At 40.6% G+C, this 23,706-nt stretch overlaps 1 protein-coding gene across 2 annotated transcripts in view; it reads left to right on the forward strand.

The window, feature by feature from the left end:
• DAB1 (Dab, reelin signal transducer, homolog 1 (Drosophila)) overlaps positions 1-22,957 on the forward strand; it is a 109,894-nt gene extending 86,937 nt beyond the window's left edge. Inside the window, exons 6-12 of one of the 2 annotated variants that reach the window (XM_009582259.1) lie at positions 396-455; positions 13,365-13,421; positions 16,294-16,356; positions 17,505-17,613; positions 20,061-20,609; positions 21,813-21,940; positions 22,874-22,957. In XM_009582259.1, coding sequence (XP_009580554.1) covers positions 396-455; positions 13,365-13,421; positions 16,294-16,356; positions 17,505-17,613; positions 20,061-20,609; positions 21,813-21,940; positions 22,874-22,957 — 1,050 coding nt within the window. The remainder of the gene's footprint in view (positions 1-395; positions 456-13,364; positions 13,422-16,293; positions 16,357-17,504; positions 17,614-20,060; positions 20,610-21,812; positions 21,941-22,873) is intronic. The other variant, XM_009582258.1, reaches the window with a different exon arrangement.
• Positions 22,958-23,706: the final 749 nt, after the last annotated feature.

The raw sequence follows: 23,706 nt of genomic DNA on the forward strand, positions 1-23,706 counted from the left end.
CAGATCAGTAACTCTGGATCTCTGCCACGGAGGAAGATGATGTACTGACCTGCTCATGGCTTCCATGTGCATCTTCTAACCCCCAAGTAAAATGAAAAAACAACCAATTAAGTAGGAAGGAGATCCAAGTGCACCGGAACTTAATGCAGCCGAACCTAACTGAGAATGAAAATCCCATTTCTGAACACTACTGGGCTTTAGGATTTAAAAAATTCAGACAGATGTTCTATTTCTTCAGTATTGTCTCCATTAATGTTACTGCTTGAATGAAAAGGGAGCCACGCTTGATATCATTAGTATTAAATGACCACCCTGTACTTAAATATCAGTTGCAGATTTCAATTTTTCATCAAACTTGCTTGGGTAATGACCTTAGTTTTCATTTGCTATTGCAGGTTCCTACCAGCCAAAAGAAGGAAGGTGTTTATGATGTGCCAAAAAGTCAACCTGTAAGTGTAAGTATCTTCCCTATTTATATGCAGTAAAGATGACGTGTTTCTTAGCTTCTGTGACTTTCATTATGGTATGTAACATTTGGTACATTCCTCGTGATGGGAATTTTATCAGTGATCTGTGGTGACTTGATTGGGTTGGTTCAGAGTAACCAGGATTGTAATGTCACTTATATCCATCTCATTCATTACTTAAATCTCCTTTCTGTCTTCTCCAACTCATTCGTATGAAAGTCACCATTTATAAATGTGTTATCTGTGGTTAAGAGTTGACAATGAGCCTCCTGCATGTTAATGCATGAATCATTGCTGCCTGGATTAGAAGGGTTCCTCTGTTCCCAATGCTGTACAAGGCTTATCACTCTGAGCGAGCACGGGCTGCGTTTTCTCCCGTGTGCTCTATCAGAGCCGTACTTTATATATTGTGCTCCTTACAGCTTGGTTTAGTAGGACAGCAGGGGAGGCAAGGTCTGAATAGAGTGGAGGTCGAGAGAAGTAACATTAGGAAAAGGTATGTCAGAACATTGTCTGTGACCTCTATGGTGATTTTCTGCGGCTATAATGTCTACACCTCTCAGAAGACTTCCTGGTGAATACAGTGTGCTGACAGGTAAAGATTTCATAAGGAGCTTCAAATCAAACGTTACCAAAAAAATGGGAATTTGCATTAGAATTATTTTGCTGTCATTTGGGAAGAAAAACCAACCAAACAAGTAACATCAAAATCCAACCTAAATACACCATAGAAAAGCAATTATTTTTCCAATAAAACCAACTTCTGTGGTAGCTTAGTAAGAGCTGTAGCGTTGTAAGGCAGAGATATGTGCAATTGCCATTAGTTTAAACAGCTGTGGGAAACTCTGAAAGGAACTACATCAAAATTAAGTCTGCAAAAAGATCTCACTCAAATTCCTCAGTGGCAGAATTTTTTCTCTATGTATTGCATTGCTTTCCTGGTTGTTGTGGGCTGTAATCAGCAAAAGGAGATTTCCTCCCAGTATTGCTATGTATTATTTCTGTAGTGCTCTAACTATACAAGAGGCTCTAAGGGTCAATATAGACTGTCAACTTAATTCTTGCTGTCCTGTGCCTTGCATGGACAGTGGACTATTAAAAAATAGGGGTAATATGCTGTTGTATCCAAATGGCACCATTCCTTTTCTGTGTATTAGCATTTTGAAGAGGTGAAGCATTTATCTCCAGAATGTATAAGAAACGGTAACAAGTGGTTGAGAGAAGAAGTGGAGTGACAGATTCCTTAGCAACAAGGCATGCATTTGCTCAAGGGTGGGTTATACTTTTTAGTATAAGTTTGTGCTATAAATACCTTGAGAAATTGTTTACCAATTGTAACCAATACCTTGATTGCATTGGTTACACAGAAAATTAGTATTTCTGAGGATTTGTGTGAGAATGGAGAACAACAAAGGAAAAGGTCAGGAATTTCAGTCTACTGTAAGCATGGAAAAAATACCTGTATTCAAGAGAGAGAGAGACTCCTTTCACATGAGGGTGTGATAACTTGCACAGCTTGGGCTGAGCACGGAGACCGAGATGTGGAATAAACAAGATAAATGCTGCAGAGGGGCTGGATGGGGGCCTGAATTGTGATATTTCTGTGGTTTGCACAAACAAACAAAACTTGCCATAAATACTCCATGATAAGCCACAAGGAGGACGGAGGCATCATCACGTTGCCTGGGAAAATCTAGTAAAATAGCTCATGTTGCATAACTAATTAAGGTATTTGTGGGCACGGAATAGCTGTAGATTTTTCATTCATTTCTGATATAGTTCTGTGTTACAATTTTTCCACTGTACACTTCCTGCGACTTTTTTATTATTCCTTCAACGATGTTTCAAGTTTACTCTGGGTATATTCTGTAATTTAGGTCGTTGCAGTATGTCTGAGTGTACAGTACACTTGCAGTCATGTCTGCAGACGCTTTGGTGTTAGACTGTCCTGGTAAAGAGCATGACTATGAGATATAGGGCATATGGAACCTACTCTGTAATCATCAAATATATTTAATCTGTCATCTCCATGAAACTGGTTGCAGACTTAATTTTTTTTTTTTTGCTATTTCATGGTTAAATTTAAAGTGATCAGAGCTTTTTCTCCAAACAAGTTATGTACTTTAATTTATGAAGAAAAAGAGAAGAAAGAGAAGAGGAAGAAATGTGTAGCTGAGATTTTTGTTTCACCTTTTTATTAGTATGTATTAAAAAAAAAGAATAGCAGCAATAGCTCTTAAAATTAGCAATTTAATATTCCACTGCCCATCTGATTTATTGCTCACCCTTCCACATCTGAGACTCTCTGTCATTGAGACACTTGCCATAATTTTTTTTTCAATTTATAGCTGTCATTATTATATAAACCTCTAAAATTCAATCTAAGGGCAAATAATCTAGCTCATCTACCTGGTTTAAACATATAAGGACACTTTCTTTATTAGGAGATCTTGCTTTCATTAATTCAATAATGGATGAAGAAAATGAGAAACTTTTTGTAGCTCCTAATAGGTTTCAGGCACCATGAATTCTCTCTCCTGACAATAAATATAACACTTAATAAAAATGCAGCAAGTTTCGCTTGAGTTCAAACAGAATTGCTCACGTTCCCTGGTCAGAGATCGATTTTCCATCTTGGGATTGTTTTCCTCTGGTGTGTTCTCAGGCAAGTTATCTCTAGTCTCCGCACACAGAAGTAAGTGATACTGAAGTAGTCATCTAGGTGCCCTCACCCTTGACCCTCTGTACCCTGTGGAGAGAAATAGCCACTTCACGGGGAAATTCCTCCTGTTTGCATGAGGTGTCCCTCTCAGGTGGAGATAAATGTATGTCTTGACATCATTCTTTCGTGCCTGCAGAGGAACTTTAAGTGACTTGCAGGTGTGACAACTTCTGAATAGTTAGGCTTGGGCGGGGTGAGATCTACCACAGTGTAAAAACTAAAAGTCAGAATCCATTTTCCAAAGGTTACTTTGAAAAACTGTCATTCATAATACATTTCAGTAAGATATAGCTTCTTAAGAAACCAGGACCATTTGGGCAAATACTGCTTTCTCTGTGCCTATGGGATCCCATTGGGGCTGAAGGTATGAAGCATCTTCCTGGTAGTGCTGTGAAGCAGAAGTATTCGACGTTGTATATGCCGATGTACTTACAGAATGCTGTGCCATTGTGTGAGGCCATTTGTCAGAAGGTGTCAAAGTACTTTATAGTGTGACTCCTCATGATCTCTGATATCAAGTAATGTAAATATGGTGCAAATGAGGCGGAAAGGAAGAGTCTCGGATCTCAGAATTTGAACGTACCCACTGAACTCAATTATGAATCGTGGCTGGTTGCCAAGTCACTTCTCTGACATTGGTATGAAAAGATTGCTTACTCAATATAATTCCTGTATTTCCCCATCTTTTTGCTGCATCCCTTCCCAGAAAATCCCTACTCTTCTGTAGATTTCCTCTGCCGGGCGTGCAGCTCAGCTCCAAACACCCACTTGTCATGATATCCAGTATCCTCCCAGTATCTCTCCCTTCCTCTGTATCAACTCACACTTCTTGTAGTCAGTCCTATTTTCTCTCTGTTCCTTCCTTAGACCAATTCTCCTATTCTCTGTTCACTGAGAACAGACATCAAGCCAGACAAAGAAAGCAAGCTTACCCCAAAGAGCTTGTGTTAAGTGGTACACGCTCCGCTTAGAAATTGTGGCTCCGTATGTGAAATTAACTGTTCTAAAAAAGTGAAACGTTTAATGAGCTCTTTTTGTCATAATTTCCCATCGTCTCCCCATTATACATCCACATCAAGTTCTACCTGTCATGGTGTTTTTAATAATAAGAGTCAGACTGTAAATACCCTTCACGGAGACTGTCAGTCACATCACAATAAAACCTTCTCTTCTCATCAAAACGTCTAAACTATCTGCTTACAATTTTATGAAGACTTTCAAACAACTCATCTTACTGCTGTATAAAGATTCAAGGCGTTATAGCTGATGCCTTACAATGCAGGCAGTCACCTGGCTAGTACCAGCTACGTGGAAAGTATTAACAAACCAGGGTGGAATGGACAGGGAGTAATTTGGCTGCCCGACGGGCAAGGCGTGGGAGGAGCAGATGAAGCGGGGCTGGACCTGAGCACGCTCAGGTCTAGAAGCTGTAAGGGCTGCCTGGCCCTTCTGCCAGAGCTAGGAAGCTGCGTTTGGGAAAGCTCAGTTTTAATTATGGCTGGGATTACAGTGACATTTGCAGGTCTGATTTGTTCAGGTCTTGTGTCAGAGGAAGTATGCCTGGGGTCTTCTGGAAGGCGTGGGCAGCCCTGGGCTCCACCAGCTCACATGGAAAGTTGGTCCCTGGAGTAATGGCATACCAAAATGTCTGGCAATGAAGTTGTTCAGAGCAGCTTTCCAGATAACTCTGAGCATCCTCTACAAAGTGAATTCTTTCTATGACGCTTGGTCTGGCGAAGAGCTTTGTAACTCTGGCTCTTCCCTAATTTTGCATCAGTGGCTTTACAGAAACAACTTGCAGACTGGTGGCATTGACTTCAGCCTCCACGATCAGGCTTTCAGGATCAAATTTTCAAACGTGAGAAGAGAGAGAGTGTACAGAACCAGTTTCTGACTGTCTGTGCCTACAAAGCTGTCTGTTTTTATTTACCTTTGCTAGAAGAGACACCTGTGTTCAAATGCCCTGACTTAGTTACACTCAATTAAACCCTACTATGAGGTTTAACATCACGGTGTGGGACATGCATTTTTACAGACATAGCTAGTTGCTGCAAAGTTTGAAAATATATTCGTTTGTTACGATAATGTCTTGTGGCATGAGTTTCTTTGATGTTTTAGTGGGACCTTTTTTTAGATAGAAGTGGATATACATACCAGTATCTGTAGTGTAGACATTGCACTGACTATTCTGAGAAGATTTTGTGCAGCGCTGGAAATACCTCTGCTCCGTGTGCTCCTCCTTGCAGCTTGCCTTTTGATTTAATACCAATATTAACTCTGATACTACTGCTGGTTTATAATGGAAGCATTTAGCACCATGCCAAAGGTAACATCTCAGCCCTGAAGGTGAGATGTTGTTGTCACATACGTGTCTTCAAGAGCGAGACTTGTGCTGTAGCCAGAGGCCCTTATGATGACAGCCTCTCTATGCATCCGCCATTTGTTTCTGTCTCCTGTGTGGGTACCGTCCCCTCTGCGACCGCATCACCTGCCGTGTTACCCTCTGGGCAGTCGCGGCGGATGTTAGGTGGTTTTTCCTTCCTTTGGGGTTAGAGGGGAGCTGCTGGCATTGCAGGAGGGTCCCGCACTCGGTCGGGTCTGGCTGATGCAGGAGAGGCAAATCCCTTGACGCCGTGGAGCAGGTTCGGTACGTTGGGCAGGTACCCGACACATCTGTTTTGTTTGGACTTCATGTTAGGTGTGCATGTTACCAATCAAGGTCTGTCATTATCTGTGATTTAATTACTTCTACGTTGTAAAAGGTCACTGAGATTTGTCAAGGTGGTTTTTCCTTCCTTTTAGCAAGACCCATGGGCCTCATCCTCTGCTGTTTTATACTTTCTGCTTCTCTTTATACCTGTGCGAAATGCAAGTAAAAACTCTGAATAAAAGCCTTCTACCCTCACTCAGCACTGGCATAAACAGCTCTGCAGCTGATCGTTTGGAGTGGATCCACAGCAAAAAACACTTAAACACCTGAATTTTCACTAGCAGACTCTGTTCAGCTTCAGTTGAGGTGAGAGGCCGGGTCTGAGACTTGGCTCAAACCCCCGTGCCTTTTTTCCAAGGAGGGGAACTAGCCGCCATCAGGGATGTTTCACAGAGATCATAACCATCAACTTGTGGCTACTGTACTTGGTGGGATGTTAATTCCCTGATCAAGTGCTGTAATAACTAAATCTGTCTTTGTATTTTTTTGTTTGACTTCGTATCCTTTTTTTTTTTTTTTTTTTTTTTTTAAAAAAGCTGTTTTTTCTGGGCATACTTTGTGTTCTACTCCTTAATAAAAATTTTAATGGCACAGGAAACAGAAACCAGGTCCTCCTCCCTAGTCTTCCCAGATTATAGCATCTGTAACTTAAAGTCATGAAGTTTCTTCATGTGTGTTATATCATGGCTTATGTGGGTCTTAACCACCTGAGCTCAAAGTTAGGGATATTTCAACTGATGCTTGAAAAATTGTTCTTGAAATGCCAGGTAGAGCAAGAACATTCAAAAAGCTGTTAACCTGAATTCAGCGTCTGATTTCCAACAATCTGGAGGGTTAGATGTTAGAATTAATCCATTGTTAATGTATAGACCATTTAAGATGATGAATGTTCATCTGGACAGTTTCTGAACATTGAAAATATGCCCACACAAGGTTCTGATTTCAGTCCATCCATAATTTTATATCTAGCATGTCAAATAGCGGGTTTTAATAGTGTAGGAATACTGTTTCACAGATGAGAATAAAATACCCTGATTTAATTGTTCTTCTATGTCGTATTGATATTGTGGGCCACATCTTGAGCTCTTTTTAATCCGTAGGAGTTGTCCTGCTAGCAGGCTTTCTATTCCTGCATTTGTAATACCATTCCCTGAATGTGATCCTAAACCCTGTACCTCCAGCAGAATGATTACATGCTATCAAAGCATTGAACTTACTTTACTTCCTAGTGCAATCCTTTAGGATTTTGGGACATAATCCCGTAGCATGGGAAAGCTGTAATCCAGCAGCACTGCCTTTGTTCAGTTTTTCATCATTCTCTCTCTGTTTGTAGTGTACAAGCAGCAAAAAGCAAGGAAGCAAGCAAAAGCTGCAGGTTTTGCCCTGGTGACACGGTTGTCTTGTTGGATATAGGTGACATGGGTGTTAGTATGGCAGTTTAGATTTGTACTTTTAATACAGAACTAGGGCGATATAAATAAATGATAAATATTTCAGTGGCCCCTTACAGTTATGCCACGTGTACAGTTAGGTCACATGTGTAATGGCTTCACGTGTATTTGCATTCCTAAACTTACCTGGATTCCTATACATTTTCTGGGGTAATATTCTGTCCCTTTCGCTATTCTCCAAAGTGGAGAAAAGAGAGTGTAGCTGAACCGTAAGTCTAGCTCATTGATTGTGGGGTGAAGTTCTGTTACATATAGTGAATTTTTGTCTTTGATGCAATATGACTGATGCAGATTTTATCTGATGGCTGCTGATACATTAAGTTGACAGTTGCACGTTGAATGGATTCACTACATTTTGATTTGTTCAGAGCCCTGCAGCTCATAGTAATTTGCTAAAACGTTTATTTACACACAATCTGCTTTCTGAGTAGTGAAGTTTGTAGCTTTACCTAGCCTGTATCACTGTATGCATTAAATGATTATCAGTTGCACAATTTGCTGTTTATTTACAAATTAAAGAGGATACAGTTCTGGGGAAAGTGCTGTATGCATTTTGCATCAGTTTGGGGAGAAGCTGTTTTAAATTTTTGCAAAGTCATTTGGTGCTATCCTACGTTATTAAGTGCAGAAATACACAGGCCTTGGCTTTTTTTGCCTGCTGAAACTCAGGAGATTTCAAGGTTTCAAAAGTACTGTGATGATACGGTATTCAATAATGAAGGTAGAAATAACTTGTTTCTTGGTTATAGCTCCAGTCACCTGTCATTTTGAAAACCATTAGATAGACCTGTGTAATTTGCCTTATATTTTAAAATAGTAAATTTGGGGTTATATCTAATTCCCTTCCATTGTTAAGTTTATTCCCTGCAAGCATCCAGAACTGTCCCTGCTGTCACGGTCTAGAAGTGGAATTTTGCTCTCACGTGGAAGTTTGCACTGTCATCATCACTTGTCTCTCCAATCTGCAGTTGAAGAAAGCCATCACGTGTCACCAAGGCTGGCTGCATTGTGCCACCCGAGCAGTACCATAGTCCCCTGACGTTAAAGAGTTCATCTTTCCCCATCTGAGCTGTTACCGTGTCCTGTGCCACTGTCTCATTCCCATTTTTCCCAGGGAGAACTGGTGGACCTACACACGGGGAACAAAAAGTGCATTACTTTCAGAAGTAGATCTTCAGGCAAGAAATGCCACTGATGCCAATGAACGTGTCTGGCAATAACTCTGGATGGAAACCTGGCCGAGGCTGACCCTGACGTTGAACCAGCCAGCAGCTTGTCATTGGTCCTTGATTTTCCTGCAAAAAAAAAAATTTGGAGCAGACTGGCTTTTGCCACTGTATCAGCTGAAATGTTTTGCTCTTCCCCTTTGTTTCCAGTTTTCTGTTGAATGGAAAAATATGTTTCATTTTAATATCTTTGCATTGCATCAGCCGCATGCAATAAATGGCACATATTTGTAAAGGTACCTAAATCTAAAGCCAGGCTTATGTTTCTAGAAGACAGGTGTCAGGGTCTGTTAGTGCATAGTAAATGTAAATTACAACAGCTTTTGTAGCTTGCGTCAACATTTTGAAAGCCTCAGTGTTTAGTTCAACAACATAGTGATATTTCTGGACTTGCTGCATTGCTTTTAAATACATGTGATGTGACTGGTGTATACCATGGGGTATACCATGCTCTCTGAACCCATCGTGTGGGGTCTGGAGAAGATATGGAGGAGGTGACCATGAGTCTGGGACCTTTGCATCAGCGTCCTCTGTGCTCTGCGAAGTTTAATTATCTTGGGTGTTGTGTTGCCTGGAAGCAGCATGACGGAGGAGGTGACCATGAGCCTGGGACCTTTGCACCAGCGTCCTCTGTGCTCTGCGAAGTTTAATTATCTTGGGTGTTGTGTTGCCTGGAAGCAGCATGAATCTGGCTCTAAGCTAGAGTCACTCTTCTGGACTCTTGATTTAGTAGAGTCTGTCAGAGAAAAGTGGTAATTGAAGCATTTTAAATACCATTTCCTATAAGAGTAAATACCTAAAGTACACAGGGAATTCAGAATTAAGTTCCCTTCAAATGAAGAGAAAATAAACAAATGAGTAAGCGTATGTTTTGATCATATGAAGAGATCCTTAATTTAAAGGAAGCTGTCAAGCAACAGTGAAGCAATTCACTCAAACACTCCTCAATAATCTATTACGTCAATTATCCTTAACCATCCCGCCTCTTTAGCTCCGCAGGGTTGACTAACAGTACTTTTAACCAGCACATCCAGCGCTTCGCAGTGAACAAAGGAAAGTGGACAGTTGGTGAATGCGATGAAGCTGAAGGCTACCCTGTAGTTGGGTACATCATACCAAAGCCAGTACTTGGGTTTATTACTTCAAATAAAAATACAGAGGAGAAGAATTACCTGAAGAAGAGTGCTCCTGACAAGTAAGAGTTACCCTATGAAACTGAAAAGAGAAACTTTAAACAGGAGGGTTCCCATGTCCCACTGGCTTCTGAGCACTGGATTTGAACCCTGTGTAAATGACTGATGCCCAGATGCATGTATTTTGGATAAAAATCAATCAGTGTCGTTTTATGGCAGCCCATGTTGCTGATGTGACCTGTAGTGGCTGGGAATCACCCTAAATGTTCACAGCAGCCTTACAACTGAAAGGTCGTGCTCAGCTATACCTCTGTAAATCTGGGTTGATGGTAACATCGTGGCTGCCGTGACCTCTGTAACTGGGAAAGGTTATGGCATTTGAGGATCTTTAGGATCGGTAGGAGGCTGAAGATGGCAAAGGCATTGACAATTTTTTCTTCACACACATATTCTTCAGTGTATTCTCTTTAATTAGGAAGTAATTGAGCAATTCTTTGTTGAGTTATCCTGCCACTTCATTAATCCAACAGTAGTTTTACAGGAAAACAATATGTCTGTTGGATCTTTTCAGTGTGTCTCAACCTACTAGACGTGGTTTGACTGATGATCACTTTAGTCACGATTCTGACGTGCTCCTTCGTTATAGTTCTAATTGTTTTTTAGAATGAATTGTAGTTAATTAGCAAGCTGCTTGCAGCTCATGGAGCTCATAGTAGTATCAACACTTGTTGTATAAGGTTGTGCAAATAACTGGAACTTTGCTTAACTAAAATAATGATTCGAACCATCAGAAAAAATACTTGACATAGCCAAAATATTTACATTTTCAACTAAAATAAGAACAAAAACCTGTAGTTTGACTAACCGTTTGACTTGTCATTAGACTTCCAGTGTAAAATACATGTTAGAAAAAGGGAATTGGAAATGCAGAGAGGCAGCGTGGTTGGATGATCCCTCTTTTGTCTACTGGGCCGAGTGGTACGGCACTTATCCTGAATGCAGGAAACCAGGTTTAAATCCCTCTGCTGTCTTAAAAGATTTGAATAGCTAGTACCCAGCTCAAAGGTTAATTACTAATTGCTGGTTATTTGCTATATTTAGTATCCTTCATACTCTTTTTTACTTGCTGAGATCTGTATCAGAGTACAAGTTAATTACTGTGTATTTTTTTCATGCTTTTTAAGCACCATCTTTGCTTCATTCTCTGAGATTTCAGAACCACGTTTTGTAAGACGCTGCTTTTATCATCTTGTTTGCAAAAGCATAGCAATATTAAGCAGGCTTTCTCATGCTATAAGTCAGTGTAGATTCCTTGCCATTGGTAAAAACAGACTGAGTAACAGAAGTTGAATATTCTGTCTTGTTATGATATAGGAGTGAAGGTGCTTCACACTCCTATGAGTGCAAGAGGTCCGTCTTAGATCTCCCTTTTAAAATCTGAACTTTTGCACTGCTTAGAAAAGATGTTTTTCAGAGTACTTGGCGATCAGAAGGAATACTGTAGTGGAGGTGGATCGGTTTTGGTTCAGGTTTGTGAAAGCTGCAGTTTGCTTATCTCGTATCATTGCTTCTGTACTCTCGGTTTTTCTCCAGTTCTTGAATAATATGTTTTTCTTTAGTGAATAGTGAAAAGTGTCACGAGGAATTTCATTACTGGCTGGAATGGTTTAAAAAGCTTGCTGCTGCATGAAGAAGCCCGATTTACATATTACATGTTTAAAAGATTTACAATATGTCTCACATGCCTGTATAGAAAGATGGAGCTTTCATTATAGGTTTAATGTCACCGCGATACAAGGATTAATACTCTTTCCTCCGCCTCGGTCTGCGCGGCTGGTCACAAGTGACTGGTGTGTTCCTGGTTGACTAAGTAGTAGGGGTGTTTTCATATTCAAGGAGATGCATTTTTGAATAATTAAAGCAAGCTTTTACATCGCTCTGAGGAGAGATCCACAGACAGCATTCCTAGAGAAAGATCAAGGACTGGAGCATCTTTCCAGACTTCTGGTTATTTTCTGTTGGGCACTGGGGAAGGAGGGAGGGGATTGTTGACTTTAATTGCGAAGGTTAAGCGCTTTGTATCGAAAAGCCGAACCGGAGGAAGGCTCGAAGGGCCAAATTCTGCCTTCGGTAGCCATGTTGCAGCCTCGGCACGGTCGCCGTTGCAGGCTGTTCCATGCTCTAATAGACAGGGATATTTCACCCTTAGGAAGTGTCTCCTCACCAGCGTGTGATGCAGAACACGAGCTAATGGAAGATGCGGCTCAAGTGCTACATGATAATTGGGCACTTGGGGATGTGCCGTGACATGTTGGGCAAATGTTTTCTGCAAGGTCCCGCTGTAGCACAGGTGGGAATTTCTAATGGTCCGTTGAACGCTGCGCACATGTTTCCTCTGTGCTGAGACATGGTTATTTCTCAGCTGGTTTCACAGAGAGCTCAGTGTGGCTGGGGGCAGGATCCGCTTCGAGAGACGCGAGCTGCATCCCTGGGTGCTGGAGGATGGGGGGTTGGACCAGGGGGCTGTCAGAACAAAAAGTGATTAACTGCTGGCCAAAACTGGGCCCTCTTGAAGGTGTAAACCCTTCTGGTTCATTTTAAGGAGTCCGTGGAGTTCTTTGAATAAATGGAAACAGCTTTTTTCACACTTTCCTTATCTGGGGCTGGGGGAGCACGCTGTCAGCTCCAAGAAGGTGCAGGACTGTGTCCTTTCCTGGTTGTGCTCGATGGCATTTTCTTCCTTTAGCTTTGCCTTTTGCCTGTCTTTTTTTTTCTTCAGGTCTGTGATGAGATGAGAGGGGGGAAAAAGCATTATAGACTGTTTCTGAGATTTTAATACTTCTTTGTTTTAAGATGGCATGGGATTATTGGCTGGTAACTTGTATGAAGCTTCTCAGTGATCTAAGATTTGATTTTCAATAACTTGCTGTTATGTTTGTTTCTTAAGAAATAAGATCTCCAACATTACAATAAATGTTATCTGAAATTTAGCATTCTAGGACACCGAAGTGATAATTTGTGTTAAATATGTAGATGGATATAGTATGGATAGCAGTAAACTCCCACATGTATTTACAAACACACAAACTATAGATTTAAATATAACTTGAATTGACTTATGTAAGTAATTTTAAAAGTTACTATGGAAAGAAAATATTCATCTTAAATATGTTTACATTCATGTTACAGTTCTCTTAGTTAAGAGGAAGCTGTGTTTTTCTGCAAATATTTGCTTTTAGAGCTTTTGTTGTCCAAAACTCAATTTTTTTTTCCCCTGAGGATGTTAAGCCCTTTCTTTCACGAAGCCAGTGAACAGTTCCATTAATGTAAGCAGGATCAGAGCTCACTGGGTATTCTTATTGCTGAACTAATAAATATATGGGAAAATAAATAGTTGTGATGCAAGCGGTAAAATTGCCTTATACACCAGAAGATGAGATTTAGCACAAATAAAGTGGATGTTTGCCCCACATCCGAACAGCATTCAAACTCACTGTTTTGACTGCTTGATTTCATATCTGTGCTCACTGCAAGATGGAAAGGGTTTTCATTTCAAAACTGAAGTCAATAATTGTGGAGGTTATCATTTTCATGCTCAGAAATTCATGTCATTTTCATAAATCATTCATTTCATTTCATAAATCATGCTTTACAGCTGCAGAATGGAAACTTATTGCTGGACATTGATGAAAATCTTGTTTCAGTCACTCAGGTAAGGTTGTGACACTAAAAATGTTTTAAGGAAATATAGATGAAATCATCTATAGGAATAGTGCAATTTGAAAATGTTCGGCTTGGGATTAACTTCACTGGAACGTAGCTAATATCAGATGTGAATAATTTAAAAAAGCGTAATGGGTGAAATCAGTTCTGTAGTGACAGTGAAATTACAAAAATAAAAGATAACTATTTGCTGTCCAGAATCTCATATGCTGCAAGTGGATAAAACTAAGTCTATGTTAGAGAAGTTGCATTCATTTATTCAGGCTGAGAATGGGGTTGTAGAAATAAGCTAGAAATAAGCTAGAGCTGGACCATTTGGGACTTTAAAATCCCACCTCCAAGTGTTGCTGTTTAAGACTGTCTCTAGTAAGTAAACGGTGAAGTTGTGTTCCCACTAAATTTCTATTTACATCCTCTGACATAGTTCTATAGCTCCTGTTGCATATAAGGTTGCTATTCTGTGAGAAATAATTCTGCTGTAAATATATTCCTTTTCCTTGGGGAATATTGTGAATGAGGGTTTATTACAACAAATAGTGAAGTCGGCTTTCCTATCACTCTCTCCAGCTGCCTGTTTAGAAATCCATCCACAGAGTTTCTCTTAAGAGCTTTAACAGAATTATACCTGTGAAGAGTTTCCAAAGATCCATCACCTTGAAGCACTCTGAAAAGTATTATTATTCCCATTTTATGGGAGTATTGAAGCATAGACATCTGAGTTGCCATCTTTCAAATACATACCATATAATCCTGAGTTCAAAAGTATACTATCAATTTTCAGTGTTGATATGAAACATATAATATTTTTTCCACAAAAAATGTGTAGCTTTACAGACTCTTCCTCTTAGTCTGTGTAACCACATGTGCCCTGCCCTTTCATATCCCCTCTGGCTTGTTCTGCTTCCTCACCTGGGATGGAAGCACTGGGGGAGCCTTTGCTCATGGCCTCCTCGAAAGGACACATGCTATTTCTTTGCAAGCCAGAGAGGAGAAAACAGTGGAAAACTCACCAGTCATGAAGGAAAAGGGCAGATTTAGGGGTGGTGCTGAACAAGCAATTTGGAGAGATGAGAAGAAAGTGGCTCTTTCAGTAATTTGGTGTCATGTGGCATCTCTTGAGTCAGTAGTGCCTACAGGAGGCTTGAAGGGATTTCCAAATTAGTGCTGCTGTTGTCATTATTCCAACTTTTCTGGGCATTTTAACAATACTTGTCCAGTGTGTTTGCACACACTGCGGAAGTGAATTATGGATGCTTTTTTTTGCTGAAGCTACTTCTAGCAGTGTTTTAGTAATGTACACTAGAATCAGTGTACCCTGAAGAAAACATGGATTTTCTTCTTTCTTTCTTCTTCCATTTCCACGCAGATAATTAGAGGGATATTTAAGGCCATAAGAAGAAAATATATTGTCATATCACAAAAGCGATGTGATCTATTTAATATCAGACATGATGTGTGGAAATGCGAAATAATTCATCCCTAGGTACATCATTAGACATAAAGCTGAGAATCATCCAAGCTACTAGACAAATTCCAGGTCTAAATGATTGTAGCATTGCTTTTGAATATGGGAGTAGAGATTGGATTGCAAAAAGGTATAAACCTTTGAAATTATTGTATTTTGAATGATAGTCTTATTTCTTAAAGGATCACTTACAATAGAAGGTTGGGGGGAAAAAAAATCTTAGGGCAATCTTGCTGCTTTGTTAGGTTGTAAAGACTGACCAGCCGGTATGGTTCATGTCCAAAGCGCTATGTGTTGGCGGGTCAAGACTCAACTGAATTTCAAGCCTATATGTGTGATAGAAGGCTGCACGGTTTATTTGTCTAAGCTGGGGAGGAGATTCAATGAACTGAATGAAGATTTGTCTTAAATCTCATTCATACCAAGAAATCTCCCCTCCCACGTGTGTGGGTCTGACTGAGTATTATCCAGAGAAGAAAGCAAGCCAGTAAGCAGAAGAGAGGTAATGGAGAAGGAGTAATTCTTGGGTTCTCATCACAGCTTTCCAGAATAGTCACCCTGGTAAGGATAGTGGGTGGATTTTAGGCTTCCTGCAGAGCTATAAGGGATCCGTGCTTTACTCTCCAGATGAACTGATTTGCAGATGCAGATAGGTGAAAGAAAGTCATTTTACTCCTGAACATGTGAAGGAGCTTTGATTATGCAGCCATTCAAGGTGCTCCTTCTTATGAAAGTGCTTTTTCCCTTCTGGTGCAGTTGAGTGAGACCTGTATGGGTGACCTGTTTTGAGATCAAACTGAAGGACACCCTGAGAAAACATTTCTAGCATGATTTAAATGTAGAGCTACAAACTTATAATAACCCAGTTGTGCATCCTCCTTCAAGTCCACTTATCCAGGTCACACCTGTCCCATGGGCAAGGGGAAATCAGGCAGCACTTTAAAAGCCCTTCCCTTCTGTATCCTTCTGTCATTTCCACAGTCTGCTGCTGTGTTTTAAGACCTTGAAATGGGGGTTTAGAAAAGGAGCCAGGGAAAAGGACTGGCCATAAATCATGCTTGGTGCTCACTGATGTTATGGGCAGAGCAGTAATGCATCCAGTCCCATTCTGGGTAGTTTTTTCATGCTTTATTCATTTTTTTATGGTGGAGAATTCCCTAAAGAATCATTTTATAGGATCAGCTGCCAGCTATTTGTGTCCATCAGTAATAACAAAATCCCACAGCTTGAACCCATGTGCTTCCTCCGTATGGGACTTGACATTTGAAGCGTACATGGCTTTTGGGGGATTTGTATTGCTAGCTGTTACTAGTTAACTTTACAAGTTGTAACTAGTTAACTCACACTTTCTTCTCCTCAAAAGATAAATGAAATTTTTTTTCTTCTCTCTTTACAGGCTGTTACCCAACTAGAGCTTTTTGGGGACATGTCCACTCCTCCTGATGTAACCTCTCCCCCAGTGAGTATCCAGGGAAACTGAACTGTGTGTTTTTCTACATGCTATTTTCAGCGCATTTATTGAGCACATTTACAATTCAGGTCATCAGCCATTCCGGTAGGGAGGATTTCAAAGTTGTTTTTATGTTGTGAGAAAATAAAAGTGAAGCAAATTGAATGTAGAGTCACTGCTTCATGATGATGTGCAAAAATATCTTCAATTTTTATTTTTCTGATATAGAGCTAGGTGTCACATAAGATATAACCTGAGCTGCAGATCTCCTCCCCTGGTGTTTATCAGAGGTGCATGCTTCACTGCACTCTGTCTCTCCACTGCACTGCAGGAAGATCCAGTTACAGCCGTATATATCATGTCTGCTTGGTTCCACCAAGCACATATCCCAGAACTGCCGTTAAAGGAAGGAAGACAAAACAGGAGAGAGAGAGAGCTGAATGTGTTCCAAGGGCAAAGAAAATTTTCTCAACACGCTTTTCTGCATCATAAAATGAAAAAACCAATCGTTTTCCTGTAAAGTTTTTGAACCTTACTTTAAGCTGTAGGGGAGAATGAGTATACTGGGAAAATTGAGGTGCTGTGAAGTCATCAGCCTCAGATCTCCAGGATATTCTGGAGCATGTCTGGGACTAGATGTTCAAAGTCCTGTCTCCTCATCCTAATCTTGCTCAATTAGATTGGATTTCTCCTTTAATGTAGACCTATGATTCTGGTCCTGTTGTTTAATTGGAAGCAAGATGTATTCACTTTTCCATAAATCCTGCAGATATTTAATTTGCCTTTACTGTTTCTTACATTAATGCCTTGGTCTTCTGCCTCTACTGATTATCACCTAACACCTAGAATCACAAGTCTGTATGTTCTGGAGAAAGAAATGATGTCAATATTTTGCATGTCATGTATTCCAGGCAAATTTTATTTTTATTTTTCCCTCTGGTACAAAGTCTCTCATTTTCTTTCTTTTTCTCCTGTCTCCAGCAAATTCTAATACTGTTATTTCTATTGCTTCTTTCCTTCTACGTCTTTCCATTCTTTTTTCTTTCTCCCCTCCAAACCTGTATTTTTTGAGTTACGGATGATGTGACAGCAAAGTACGTGCTGCAGAAGCTGCAGCTGATATGTCATCGTTGTCTTTTATTCCCGTTTTCTTGCAGACTCCTGCTACTCCAGGTGATGCCTTTATCCCATCTTCATCCCAGTCACTTCCTGCTAGTACAGACATGTTTGGTTCTGTACCTTTCAGCACTGCTGCCGTACCCTCAGGTAAGAAATCGGGGGAAATATGAGCTTGACTCAAATTTGGTGATCAGTTCTCAACACTGGTTTGCATTTCAGTCCTCAGGGTGTTAATTTAGTGTAGTGGAAGTGGGGAAGGATTTTGAGGACAGTGCTGCAGGGCAAGGCAAAACAAGTCTTTAACAAGCTGGGAGTACATTATTTTGAATTTACCCACATTTTTTAGAACAAAAGCCAAAAAAGTCACTGGGAGTTCAACCATAGTTCAGCCATCTGGATAACATACCTTCTAGGTACAGGAGCAAGAGGGAAAAAAGCATTTAGTTTAGCTTTTCTTTCTTTGCGGTAGCAATGAATATCCTGTGCTGTCTCCAGTAAATAGAGAATGAGACATGGAGAATTTGATTGCATTTCAAAGGTATTCCACTTAGTCAAATCCTTATACTTCCTTTAGACTTTTCTGTGTTCCTCAAAGTGCTCAAAATTCAAAAGCTGTGTAGCATTCTGCAGACATGCAAGGCATGTGGTTTTGACTGCTGATCTCTCCCTGGGATACTCGGAGCACTGCCAAGAGCAGCGCTCTCAGCTCCACTTAGGGGGAAAAAAAAAAGGAGGAGGAGTGCCCTGAATCATTCAACAGTGACTTTCTAATTGGTTAACTCCTTCTCTGATGGGCTGCATTGCAGCATCAGATTAGCCACGGCATCTCAGAAAGGTTACACTGATGGTGAAGTGTTTGGGGATAATGTCAGATGAAAACCCTCGCTGCTTGGATGAGGTTACAGAGGGGGCAAGATAAAAGGACATCTGGAGAATCCATCATAGCCATCTATTGAAATAGATATATATCTAAGTTACTGTTCTTTCATCACTCATTAATTTAGTCTTTCAAAGTTCTGTTTCTATTTTATTTTTATTTTGGGCTTTTCCCTTTACGATTTTGCAGCCACCCTTGATTTAGCATTACAAAACAGCCTAGAAATAAAGCAAAGGGGAAAAGGCACGGAAGGACTTAGAAAAACACTCGGGTTAGAAACAGGAGTTTTAAAGCTATGACAGTATCAGAAATAAAAGAGGGGTTGCGTATTGTGAAGTATTAGCAGTAAATCATTAATTTAAATGTGAAACAGCATATCTATAAAGCATAATACTTCTATCAGTGGAACATAATTGTATTACATGGTTTAATTTGTAACATTTTTTACAGTAGTTTTAGTTTCAGATTTTTTTTTTTTCATTGTAAATAGCAAAGCACCTGATCATATAAGTTCTATACAGTCAAACTCTTGGTAGCATGAAAAAAGGGTTCAGGACAGGAAGCAATTATAATTTTAGTTTTAATCTTTAATTTCCTCCCCAACTAGAGAGGTTTTATGCTAGCATAATACGTGAAGCACTTTGTTGTTATGAGGTATGTAGTACAGGAGAAGCTCAGGACCTTTTTGTTGTTCTCAAGTAACAGGGTAATAACCAAATGTGGGGGGTTTTAATCTGAATTCATCTGGGCTCTGTCTTTTTATTATGCAGTTTGAGACACTTGCTTTGCTCTTCCGTGTCCCAACAGTTTGAACTGTGACTGTGTCAGAAGAGATGGCACAGAGTCTTTCTCTTGCAAGAAGGTCGCACTGTTAGTTAGAGGGCCCTTGCGCTATTATCTAACATACATGAAGGTGCTCGTCTGTAACTTCGAACCAGTTTTGTCGCTATGCCATTGGCAGGAGTTGGCTGGTGTTCGAGGCACTCTCCCCAACAAAGAACAAAAGCAAAAAGGATGAGGAACTGCAGCAAAGCTACGCAGAGGGGCAGGAGTCCTGGGCATCCTCTTCCCTCCCTCTGCTTGCTCCGGCAGCTCATTTTTTAGCTGCATATGGGCTGCTCTGAAAAGATGAACTCCATCCCAGCCTGACCCAGTGCATCATGTTCAGTCCCAGAGATCCCTGCCCCGAGAGGAATGGGACAGGCGGAGGATGGGGGGAATCAGGGTAGCAAGAAGAGCCTGCAGAGCTCAGTGGTGAGGAGCAGGGTTGTGCTGCAAGGGAGTGACTTTAGGGAATGTTTTGGAGCTCCTGTGGTTCTGGTAAGTGGTTTGACCAAACTGATCCCAGCTGTGCTTTGACAGAGCCCCAGGGAAGGGAGCTGCCAGATGGCCGGCTGCCAACAAGGTCCATGCACACAGGTCTTCACAGACCCAAGGGGGTACTCACTGAGGAAGAGAAGAACTTTTTTGTTCAGATGAGGGGAAGGATTATTGCCAATATGCATCTATTTGTGGTTTTGTATACAAGTATTTGTTCAGTGATGTGAATTCAACCATGTCTTTCAGTTTTCTTTTTAAGTGTGCTGAAGCTTTGGGAACACTAATGCAGCCTGCATGTTTCTGATTTATTGTGTAGCTTTTTCTGCATGCTCTTGACAGTAGTGTTAAAATCTTTCATCTTTTTTTTCCCCCCCCTTGCTGTCTTTATTCTTTGAAGGTTATGTTGCCATGGGAGCTGTTCTGCCCTCATTCTGGGGACAGCAACCACTTGTTCAACAGCAGTTGGCCATGGGTGCTCAGCCTCCAGTTGCTCAGGTGATGCAGGGAGGACAGCCGATAGCATGGGGCCAACCTGGTATTTTTCCTCCTACTCAGCAACCGTGGCCATCTGTAGCTGGTCAGTTCCAACCAACTGCCTTCATGCCAACACAAACTGTTTTGCCTTTACAAGCAGCCATGTTTCAAGGTACCATTGCTCCTATAGCTACTGTTCCACCCACAAGTGATTCCAACAGATCGAGTCCACAGACAGACAGGCCCAGACAGAAAATGGGAAAAGAAATATTTAAAGATTTCCAGATGGCTCAGCCTCCACCAGTGCCATCAAGAAAACCAGATCAGCCTTCCCTCAGTTGTACCTCAGAGGCCTTCTCAAGTTACTTTAACAAAGTTGGGATGGCACAGGAAGCAGATGATTGTGATGACTTTGACATCTCTCAGTTAAATTTGACTCCTGTGACTTCCACGACACCATCTACAAATTCACGTGAGTATTTATATGCTTTCAGCCATATCTTTCCTCAGACATGACGGCTCCTCAAAGCATTTTTTTTTTTTCATACAGTAAATTGCAACACAGGTATGGACTGAGAATCTTTATGCATGGTCTAGCATATTAAATGTGTTCCAGCCATAAGGAAAACCTTAAAGGGGAAGCCTTATTGCAGCCTTTTGGTACTTAAAGGGGGCTTTTAAGAAAGATGGGGACAAACTTTTTAGCGGGGCCTGTTGTGACAGGACAAGGGGGAATGGTTTTAAACTGAAAGAGGGTAGATTTATACTAGATATAAGGAAGAAATGTTTTACAATGAGGGTGGTGAAACACTGGCCCAGGTTGCCCAGAGAGGTGGTAGATGCCCCATCCCTGGAAACGTTCAAGGTCGGGTTGGACGGGGCTCTGAGCAACCTCATCTAATTGAAGATGATCCCTTGCCATGGCAGGGGGGTTGGACTAGATGACCTTTAAAGGTCCCTTCCAACCCAAACTATTCTATGATTCTATTCTATGATTCTACGAAAGGTATCAGAGAGAAATTTCAGAGACCATTGAAATCAACAGCCCTGATGGCTGCAGTCTGAAATTTAATTTCTAAGAAGACAGTAATATATGTTATGTGCTAGGGACATGCAAGCTGGTTGGAAAATGCCCATAACATTCAACCTTAACAAATGGTTTCACTTATGTCCCATTCAAACTATACTTTGCAGAAATTAGGGGATCGGTATTTATTTTAATAGCTTGATGTATTGGACATGTGAGGAAATTCATTGAAGAGCTGTAAAATAAGCTTATCGTGTTTGTAGTGTGGAGATGGGGGATTTTGCAGATTGCTGAAAAGAGGAATTCATGAGACACAGATTTACCAGGGGCCAGCTGTTTCACTTACCTGCCATAGGGCAGGCAACTCATGCATTCTTAATGTAATGTAGTGGCGTCTCCCTGGTTCCTAAAGACATACGCCAGATGCAGCCAAACTCAATTTGGAAACTGCTGAATGAAATCAAATATATGGAATTGATAATGACTACTGTGTTCAAATTTACCTCTTACAGCTCCTCATCAGAAAATAATTTTCAGGGGTAGTAAAAGTTGAGGGCTCTAAAGCATGAGCAAATTTTGTGCTGCTGTGTCTTTCTGAACAAATTAACAGATATATGTTCTGTTGCTGTTACCTTAATCTTTGTTTAGCTCCAACCCCTGCACCCAGACAGAGTTCTCCATCAAAATCATCAGCATCTCATACCAGTGATCCTGCTGCAGATGACCTCTTTGAAGAGGGGTTTGAAAGCCCAAGCAAAAGTGAGGAGCAAGAGGCTGTGAGTAGCAACAAGGTTTCTAAATACTGAGTAGCTCTTTTTAGCTAGAAAAGACAGAAGTTGCTTAAATGTTGTTTGGCAGTGTCAAAAATAACTATTCTAACAGGGCTGGGTGGTATTTAGGGGGGAGCTGCAGACAGAATTCACTTCCTGCTTTGGTTTTGTTAGCTAATAGCATGACATTTCTGTTGATAAGCACTGATATTGCATACAAGGAACCAAACTGGTAGCTCATATGTAAGGTTATATACGTTAGTTGTATCCAATGTCCTTTTTATCATACCAGCATTCACTTACTGATGGTAAGGAGGTGCAAGGTAAAACAACATACATGCTGAGGCTGCAGAAAGAGATGTGAGAGTTTGTGTTAAAAGATGATGGTTGATGTTGTCTTGCACATTCTTGCATCCCAGTTGCTTGCCTAGTTACATTCCTCGATATTCTGGCCCTCAGTATGTGATTTCTTTGCCTTAGACTTAGTGGACCAAAGCAAGAAATGTTATCCAAGCAATGACTTTAAATCACAAGGTATCTTAGGCAGATAAGAGCCTAAGTGAGCCAAAGGCAAGAGGGAGTCTGTACAAAAAAAGGACTCAAAGGTACAAAGTAACACAAACTTGGACTCTTTCTGATTCACATAGATTCACTGGCTCTCAGGGCCTTTTGCAGTTCTGGTTGGTCTGATCTAGTACCTTCTGAAGTCTGTGGCAGCTCCTGCATGGGCTCCAGCAGGTACTGGTGAGGTCCTCTCCTGCCTGCATCAGCCATAGGAAATCATCATGGCTTTTGAGACCGTATCAACGGTGAGGTCTCACTTTCTGGTTTTCATGAGATAGGATGTACTTGCTATGCCCACAGCATGAAAATAACCTCATGTTGACTTTTCACTTTCTTATTGTTGAGAAAAAAAGGTGTTATGTTCTTGTATTCTAGCCTGATGGGTCTCAGGCCTCATCCAACAGTGATCCATTTGGTGAGCCAACTGGTGATACTATAAGTCCACAGGTCGGTAGCTAGATAGCGCAGGTTGGGGTAGGTATCTGTCCTTTTTTTTCTCTACACCTTGAGGTGCTCACTTATTCTTCCACCAGTGCCTACCATTGCTTTCATGGATGCATGGTTTGTTTCTCCTTTTCATCTCTTCCGTTTTTCCTCTCCATTATCCTCAGTGTATTCCTCATGCTCAGTGGTTTGCATGGCTTTTGCCATTCACTAAGTGTTGCAACTTATGCAAATATGTGTGTTTCAGCTGCCTGCATGCTTTAAAGAAATGTAGACTTATTTTCGTGTTCAGATTCTAAGGGGAAATAGGGAAACGGAGCCATTACTAACAATGTATTAGGCAGAACATTTTTTTGTTATCAAATCCACTCTGGCCTTCAGGCAGATGTAACATATTAAGTGGAATAAGACATCTTACCCATAGACATAACAAACATTAAATAAAATTATGTAATGATACATGAACACCTCTATCCTAAATCAATGTGATAATCAGTAGAAGCAGCACATTTTTTATCTGCATGTAAAAAATACTGAAATGGGTTTGTGTATTTTTATCTCCCAACTGCAAATTAAAAACATCTGAAAATTATGATCATTCATATTACCATTGGCACGCTGATGTTTTAAAAATTATTCATCAAATGTAAGTCATTTAAATCCAGACAGACGGGAAAGATGATCTTTTCATCTTTTGTGTTACAGAACATGCTAGAAAATGTGGCTGCCAGTGAATGTTCTGTGATTTGTTTTAATACGGTATA

The sequence above is a fragment of the Fulmarus glacialis genome, unplaced genomic scaffold, assembly GCF_000690835.1.
Source record: "Fulmarus glacialis isolate BGI_N327 unplaced genomic scaffold, ASM69083v1 scaffold807, whole genome shotgun sequence".
Classification (NCBI taxonomy): Eukaryota; Metazoa; Chordata; class Aves; order Procellariiformes; family Procellariidae; genus Fulmarus; species Fulmarus glacialis.